Raw genomic sequence first — 8,538 nt, forward strand, 5'->3', positions numbered from 1 at the left:
GGCCCCGCAGCGTGGGGGCGCCGGGCCGGGCCTGTCCGCGGGCCCCGCAGCGTGGGGGCGCCGGGCCGGGCCTGTCCGCGGGCCCCGCAGCGTGGAGTCACTGGGCTTGTCACCGGGCCCCTCATCATAGGGGCGCCAGGCCTGTCACCAGGCTTCTCATCATGCAGGCACCAGGCCTGTTACTGGGCCCTGCATCATGGGGGCTCTGGCCTAGACCTGTCACCAGACCCTTCATCATAGGGACACCAGGCCTGGGCCCTGTCACCAGGCACCTTGTCACCMGGTGCTTCATCATGGGTGCACTGGGCCCTGGCCTTTCCCCAGGCTCTTTGTTGCTGGTGCACTGGGTCCTGCCACTGGGCCCCTCATCATGAGGTGCACTGGTCCCAGGCTCTGTCGCCAAGTGCCTCATCGCGTGGTGTACCAGTCCTGGTTCCCCCACAAGCACCTCATCATGAGAGCCAGCCCTGAACCTGGCCTGGTCTCTGTTCCTGCTCTTGTGCACCTTATCCCTGCTCCAACACTTCTCTGACTTCCTGATTCCAGCCTCTTTCTGGGTGCRCTGAACAGGGAACAGAGCAAGGAGACCCTGTGTCTCCCCAGTGATGCTCTCTCAGCCCCCAGCATTTCCTTTGCTGTAGGTGTCCTTCTCCCAGCTGAGGTTTCTTGGGAAGGTGTTACACGGAGCTGGCACAGCCCCACATGCGGCTCTGCAGTGAGTCACACCAGTAAATGGGTGTACGGATCATCCAGGCAGTGCAGGTTGTTCTGATGGCTCAGGTACACTGCCCCACTGTTATACGCTGTAGAGCAGAGATCACTGAACTTGTGCTGTATTATTCCTCCAAACTACTGTACCTTTTGCCTGATAATAGCCTTAGAAAGTACAGGCAGTCAGAGCACAGGAATGCAGTCTATTTCTGGGGTGCTGTAAAGAGGAGGGAGGTTTTTACAGTGAGGGAGGTTGAATTGTTCTCTTCCCAGTTCAAGGTTGGTATTGTAGGGGGTAAAAGGTACGTGGGTCCYGAGAGGTGTGATGTTCCAAGGACATTGTCCCAGGGCAATAACCCCTTCAGAGATGTGTATCTGAGTTCATGGTGGTAAAATGTCTCTCTGCCACAGATGCCTGACCATGGCCACCTCCTTGCTCTCACCTGGGTGCTCAGGAGGGATGAGTTTCCTGCTAATATTTCACTTGGTATCAAGCATGTCTGAAAGATGAGAGAGAGTCACTCTTAAACATTTTGCAACTTGAAAACCATGACAAGAAAAGGCTGGATACCCCAGTGACACCCCAGTCTAGGCACACAGAAGAGGCATGAGAATGTCAAACCCTCAGATTTCCCAGTTTTCCARTTGGGCTGGAATTATCTGCAGGGGAGGCAGCTTGACTCAGCTCGACCCTACCTGATCTGTCTGGACTACATAAATGAGCCTAAGGTGAGGCTAAGCCCATTTCCAAGTGCATTTGTGTGCAAAASCACAGTTAGCTGTAATTAGAGAACATCAGCAGAGATGTCTGTGCTGACACATGGGCTGAGACCTCCCAAACACGTACATGTCACTGAGCGGGTCATGATGACCTGCAGATGAGAATCCCCTGGATATCCTGTGACCTGTCCCACTGTGCCACCTACTCCCACTGCCCAGCTATCTCCCATGTGTTCCCACGTCATTTCCTGCGCAGCTTTAGCAGACGTAGATACGCTGAACAGCGCTACAGATAGCTAGGACCAGAAAGCCGAGCAGTGGGATGTGCTGCCTCATGTCCCTGACAGATGGCAAACATATCCTTTAACACTGCTGCTAGTCGCAAGGCCCAGCCCTGCTGTTGTGACGCTGACTCAGCCGAGAAGATACCTCACATCTCCAAGGTGACTCTCTGTTTGGGAGTGGGGATGAATCACATAAATTTGCTTACATTCAAGGATACTCACTCTTCCCTGTTGTTTGGGTCCCTATAAAGGTTTTGCAGACAGGATTCRCTAATACTCTTGCAGTTGTACAATCAAACAGCATCACCTCTGAGGTTCCAACATGTGGTTATGAGCTGTGGGTTGTGCTGATGTAAAACAGGAGCTCCCCGTGGGACACAACAGAGTAACAGCAGTAAAGGAGGGCTAGGGCAAACCTGGAAGGAGTTTGAGGGATGCTGTTCCTTAAGGAAGGTCCCATCTGCAGTCCATCAGCACAGGCTGTGGCTGGACATTGTGTTTAATCCCATGTAATCACAGGATGCAGCTGTTTCTCTTCCCATACCTCTTCTCAACCCTGCCTGTCMATTCCCTCAAAGAGGAAGTCAGTTCAGTGGCTTGATCCAGCAGGAAAGGCACCTAATAGGGAAAAAAAAAAAAAACCCAAAACAGAAATATTTTTTCCTTCAGATGAACCAGCTTGACAGACCAGCAGCCATGAGTTCTCTAGATATAGAAAGGGATCAAGACTTGAGCAGACCTGGAGGCCTGCCCCTTTTAAAGCCTGAAGCTGTGTTGAATTAAAGGTAGTGTCAAAACCCATCTTGTACCAGACGTGCACTGGGGCTGTGGATGGCTGTATTTTTCCACTGCTGACCTGACCGTAAACGCCTGCATAACGGGGATATATTATAGTACCAGCTGCAGATCTATTTAGAAGGGAGTAATGAATATTTTGTTCCAACAGGGTTTTGAAATGAATGGGGACCATCTGGTTAAAAGTTTTGCTCTCAGCTATGTCATGATTTCCCAGAGTTATAATCGAGCACCTCTCTGCCCTGATCATGCTAAGCAGGGTTTATTTTTAGGTCTGGCTGTTGAACAGGCTCCCAGTTTTGAAAGGCTGTTAGAATCTTGCTTTCTTTATTAACAGGCACCTTGGAAGCAAGGGTTCGTTTTTGCCTGGAATCAGTAAAACTTCTTGCTGGTGCTGATAAAGCTGAGGCAGATAACTAATGAAGGTTTGAGGGCAGAGGCTGCCTCAGACAACACTGATCTTTGAAAACCACAGAGCTGGCTGGGGAAACAATTGTGCTGCCTTTAAAAATAAGCTGTCACTTCTCTCTTATTAGGTGTATGTCCCCAGAGAGTGATTTTAAAGCTCCAAAGTGCCGTTTACTCTGGCATTGGATACTTTGGGGACTTTGGGGAGCAATTTTTATTTTTTGCTGTCAAGCTGTTTGACTGCATTGATTTTTTTGTATTACAAGAGCAACAGGTCACAGGCAAGACTAGATTCTTTTTTCCCAGGCGCCTACATGCAACACTTGTAAGCTTACTTAGCTCAGAGAGAGATATGAGGATTTAAACACAGTGAGAACTTGGCCTGCTGCATGTAATGTTTTAAAGCTGCAGAACAACCTCTAAGCTGTGGGATAGGTGCTAAGGTAACTGGAGCATGTGCTGGAAATGAGCAGGGAACCAGTTTACCCCAATATATACCCGGTCTGTTTATTTATCTGTGTCCATTTTATTAGGGCAGATGAATTAAGTTTGTGTAGATAGATACCAGGAGCAAAAGGTTCTTGATGAATTCCAGTTTAAGCTCTGAGCACGCTGGAAATGACTGTCGCCCCAGTGGGCAGAAGGGGCCCTTCCAATAGAAGTGAGCAGTGTCTCTGTTTTCTGCCCTCTGCAGCATGGACAAGGACAGCCAGGATGTTCACCAGGTGCTAAATGAGCTCAAGAACAAGTTCCAGGAGATGAGGAAGCTGATCAGCTCTATGCCTGGCATCAGTGTGAGCCCAGAACAGCAGCAGCAGCAGCTGCAAAACCTCCGGGAGCAGGTCCGGACCAAAAATGAACTGCTGCAGAAGTACAAGAGCCTTTGCATGTTTGAGATCCCCAAGGAGTAGGAAGGGAGCAACTCTGCTCTCTGGGTCTGAGGTACTTCCTTGCCTGGCTAAACAGGGGAAAAGAAGGTGCCAGAAGTTTACTTTTCTTTGTTTTATGCTTTTTTGTTGTATTGCTCTAAACTTGTGTCTGTGTGGATCACAGCCATGTGACACAGAACCAGGAGAACACTGTGTGCTTCACATACGATGATTACAGCAGTACATTCACTTTGATCTTCTGTAGGACTGTGTGTATTTATATATGCATCTCTCCTGTTTTCTCTCATGARTTTTTTTTTTTCATTCAAGCAAGCAGGAGGCATAGTGCTTTCTCCATGCTAACGGGCAAATTACCTGCTGGTTAGCTTCAAGAGGAAAAGGGGTGGTGCTTTCTTCAAATTTTCTGCATCTTTTTTTTTTATTTCTGAAGTGACAAATGTGGCCAAACATCAAAGGGAGCAAAAGAGGGAAGCATGAGCTATTTGGCCCTGCTCCTGGAAAGGGGAGAGCACTGGATCTCTGGGGGCAGTTTGCAGTTTGTGTGTGTCAAAAGATGAATGATTACTTATAATTACTTTTGTATTTCTTTCTCTCGCTCTCTTTTTTTTTCCTTCCTTTTTTGGAAATAAGCAATGGTTGTATCTAAGATGAGTCAAGTAAAGATTTAGAGACTCCAGACTGCTCCTCTTGTGTTTGCCCTGAGTGGATGTGGGCTGAGCAAGGGTAAGACTTCGGTAGCACAGAGGAAGTGCATAGGCTGGACCCATGTGCTGTTTCTTTACATTGCTTTTTTGGAAGCAGAGTGACTTAGGAGACCAGAGACTGACAGAGGAGTGGATTTCAGCAAGTCCAGCTTGGTAGACAGTACCACTGGGCACCTTATTCTTTAAACAGAGGGAGAAATCAAAGGGAAGGCCATAAATTGCAGAAGCTGTTAGACTTTCCATAAATGACCAAAGCTCAGCAGGAAAAGTCAGTTCTACRTCTTAGCAGCTCCAGGGGCTTTCCACAGGTAAACGTAGTGAGCATTTGACCGTCAGTGGCTCATGGAAGACTCTTGAATGTTGTATCACATTCAGAGGGACCCTGGACTCCCTGCCCTCTGTCGTTCTCAGCCTTAAGCTGCTGTCAGATGACAGCCTGGTAAGTAGCACTGCTGACTAACAAGACATAATGGGCCTCTGAATCTCTCGTTTTGAACATGAACGTGTGCTGCATCGGTTGGATCTCGAATGTGCCAGGGAAGTGCAATTCTGTGAGGTACAMTGAAAGATTGTGCAGCTCAGTGCAGTTCCCACTGATGCAGAAAACCAGGGTCATGATTTAGGATTATGTGCTATTTTCAGATCTCTGACACATTCTGGAGAGCCACACACTGCTATGTGGCAAATTTAAGCCAGTCAGTGATAGACTAGGCTCAGGTGGGTTTGTGGACCTTGGGTTAAAAACAGTAGTGGAAGCAGTGAAAAACTAGTTAGTGAAAAGCAGTATCCATGTAAAACTGGCATCCAAGGACASGTAAAATTCATACCTTCAAAAGAAGAGAAGCAAAATCTGTTTAGGTAGATTTTCCTCTTCTAGGCCAAGAGGCAAGTAATTCTGTTTGGTGGGGGCTGGGATAGTTGTAACTAACTCACCTGTTGCCTAGAGATAACTCTGTCCCCGGTGGAGTGTGCCGCTAGCAGTCTCTCCGGGAAGGTGCCGTTGTGTAAACTTCTGCCTAAGCAAAACAGAACACTAAGGTATACAAAACACAATGTACGCTTTTTATTACTGAAATTACCTTTCTGCCAGCCATTGCCCATCCCAGTTCAATAAATTCTGTCAGTTGCCTGGAAGGAGGTTTCCTTTTCTTGCCAACTGCTGTTCCTGCGAAGCCAGGGCACATACTGAAGCGCTGGAGGAAAAACAAGTGTTTCCAAAGAAATCTGTCTGGCACTTAGCACAGGAACAAGTTAACTCTGTTGGCTTGAATGCAAGTTTAAAGCCAAACTAAAATGATTTTATTTGTGATCGCAGTTACTCAGCCCAGTTTTATGACTTCAGTAGAATTTTCCTCCATTAATATGTATCAAATGTAGATTTATTCTGCCCCTTGAGAGGGGAAGAGGGGCTGAGAAACCCACAAACAAACTGAAATGACAGGCTACTTCTGAGAAACTGCAGTCAGTGAAAGCTGGTTTTTGAATAGTTTTCCCCTTTCCATTTCACTTTCAGCAGTGGTTACTGTAAGTTATTATACAAGAGATTAAAAACCATCAGATGCAAAAGTGACCTTTCGAGCAAAGTACTTCCCTTACTCATATTGCAAAGTAACAACAATATCCTGGACAGAGTGCAAATGAATCAGTCTCTGTTGACATCATTAAAGTTTGTTTATTTAGTTGGGAAAAAAGCATGAAACACAATAAGGTCTTTATTATCAAATGATGTCATTTTACTCAGTTTCTGGATTGAATGACATGCCAATGCTCAGCATGTCAGAGAGCTGACAGGATTGTAAATCAGCGTTATTCAGTGAAGTGAGGAAAGAGTTCTGGCTCAGTGACCTGCTTGAGTAACAACTTGCGTGGCCCTTACTTACCCTGTGTGGCAAGAACGAGGGGGCTTTCGGAGGCAGAGACCTTTGCACAGGGGAAAGTGGTGTAACCAAGGCATTGGGTTGAGAGGCCGCATGCAGCACGTCAGAGCTGGGCTCAGTTCTCGGTTTAACGGGCTTTTTAGTTTTTTTGTTAAGGAGCTACATGGGGAGGCAAAGACAAACCCACAAGTATCATTTTAAAAATGTTTTTATTGTTTTGTAGAAAAAATATAACATCAAGTTTCACCCACTGTAGAAACACTTGAAGATTTTTGTTCATGTCCGTGACAAACAATACCTACATAAAGTGCCTATTGTTTTCTCATTAAAAAAATCCCCCCCCGCCCCGATCTTGCAAATCAGACAAGACATATGTAAACAAGAGTCACTTTTTGGTCCATTAGGGCTGTAACTCTGCAATGTCTTTACAGCTTAGGAGTGTCTTCTGCACGTGCTTTTGCAAACACAGACGAACACACGACACAGAGCCAGAGTCCGTGCACAGCTTCTCAAGTTAAAACAGAAAAAAAAAGCCCCAAAAGCCCAAAGCAGGCCCTGGCAGGCCTCTGCCCTCCCTCCTGAATGCAGTGCCCTGGCCAGAGGCTGGATGGTTTGGAAGGGTAAGAAACAAGATCTGTCTCCTCCGCACACATCCTTCCACCTTGCAGGCCAGCATTTCACTCTCTCCCTGTAGAGGGGATGGTCCCAGCAGCACCCCTCTCCTGCCAGCCAAAGCCCCCCCCGTGTGCCTGCTCTCCCAAAAATGCCCCAGGGGAGGGAGCCGATGAAAGTGATGCCTCCGGAGGAGGGTGGCTGGGGAAGAGGCAAATCCCCCCGCTGCCCGGGTGGGTGCCTGCCCACCCTCCTGTCTCACCAAAGTCACTTAGGAAACGAGCATCTTCCCCCCCTCCCTCCTTCCTGCTCGCTTCGCCGGTGCCTGGCGGGGCGCCTAGCTGATCACGCAGCGGTCCTTCTCCTTGGCGTGCCCACCACCGATGGCTTTCTCCCGGATGTACATGAGGTCGCTGTGGACGCTGGGCCGCCGGGCGAAGGGAGCCACGATGCCRTAGGCTTCCTCCGCGCTGCCCCGGCCCCCCTCTTTGAGCAGCTTTTTGCCTTTGAGCGCCTTCTTGTGCAGGATGTCGCAGTACTGCACGGAGACCTTGCGGTGCAGGTCTGGGCTCATCTCGCTGGGCAGCTTGGCCATGGCAAAGAGCGCCTGGAACATCTGGTCCAGGCTGCTGTTCTTCTTGGCCGAGATCTCGAAATAGGCGCATTTCTTGGGGTCCCCCCCCACCAGCTGCTCGATCTCCTGGGGCTCCACCTCCCGGTAAAAGTCCCGGTCGCCCTTGTTGCCGCAGATGACCAGGGGCACCTCTATGTTCTCCTTGGTTTTGTTCTTCAGGCATGACTTGGTCTCCAGGATTTGCTGTTTCAGGCGCTGCACCTCCTCAAAGGAGTCCCGGTTGTCCAGGCTGAACACAAGGATAAAGACGTCGCCTGGGGACAGAGAGGGGACGTGAGATGGGCACAGGGAAGGGGGCATGCAGAGGGACCCCCATGGGGGGACCGGAGAGGCAGGCAGCAGGCAGTGCTTCCTGTCCACCCCGTGCAGCRAGCAAGGTCGCCCACCCTGCGCACACACAAAATCCCAACTTYCTCCACCTGCAGCTGGGAAAACATCCCCAAACTGGCCAAGATACCCCAGGATCTAGCAATTGCGACCCCCTCCCTTCCTCCTCGCTCTCCCCAGCCAAGTACCTGTGAGGATGGAGAGGCGGCGCATGGCTGGGAAGGGGTGGTTGCCCGACGTGTCCAGGATGTCGAGCTGGTAGACCTCGCCGCGGATGCTGTAGAACTTGCGGTGGAAGTCCTCGATGGTGGGGGTGTACTGCTCCTCGAAGCGCCCCGTGAGGAAGCGCGACACGATGGCCGTCTTGCCCACCTTGGAGGAGCCCAGGATGACCATGCGGTAGCAGTTCTTGGCGGGGATGCTCAGCTCGGCCTCGCTCGGACACATCTTCTTGATCATCGCTGCCAGTTTCATTGAAGCCGGCGGAGGGTGCAGCTTGCGCGGAGAGAGGAGGAGGAAGAGGAGGACGGCGGTGCCTGCCCGCTGCTCAGCCCCTCGCAGCAAAGGCCGCCGTGA

The 8,538-nt window shown here is 49.7% G+C and overlaps 2 protein-coding genes across 2 annotated transcripts; one reads left to right on the forward strand and one right to left on the reverse strand.

The window, feature by feature from the left end:
- The first annotated feature begins 238 nt into the window (after positions 1 to 238).
- MED9 (mediator complex subunit 9) lies at positions 239 to 4,484 on the forward strand. Its single transcript, XM_085309394.1, has 2 exons — positions 239 to 1,440; positions 3,613 to 4,484. Exons 1-2 carry the CDS (start codon positions 1,430 to 1,432, stop codon positions 3,827 to 3,829), a joined length of 228 nt encoding a protein of 75 aa, XP_085165520.1. The 5' UTR covers positions 239 to 1,429; the 3' UTR covers positions 3,830 to 4,484.
- A 2,097-nt stretch (positions 4,485 to 6,581) lies between these two features.
- Positions 6,582 to 8,529, reverse strand: RASD1 (ras related dexamethasone induced 1). The gene is made up of 2 exons (XM_085309393.1): positions 8,151 to 8,529; positions 6,582 to 7,889 (listed from the first exon to the last, which is right to left on the reverse strand). Exons 1-2 carry the CDS (start codon positions 8,434 to 8,436, stop codon positions 7,339 to 7,341), a joined length of 837 nt encoding a protein of 278 aa, XP_085165519.1. The 5' UTR covers positions 8,437 to 8,529; the 3' UTR covers positions 6,582 to 7,338.
- Between the last annotated feature and the right edge of the window lie 9 nt (positions 8,530 to 8,538).

Source organism: Rhea americana, unplaced genomic scaffold, assembly GCF_003343005.1.
Source record: "Rhea americana isolate MKP2758 unplaced genomic scaffold, rheAme1 scaffold_297, whole genome shotgun sequence".
In the NCBI taxonomy this organism is placed as follows: Eukaryota; Metazoa; Chordata; class Aves; order Rheiformes; family Rheidae; genus Rhea; species Rhea americana.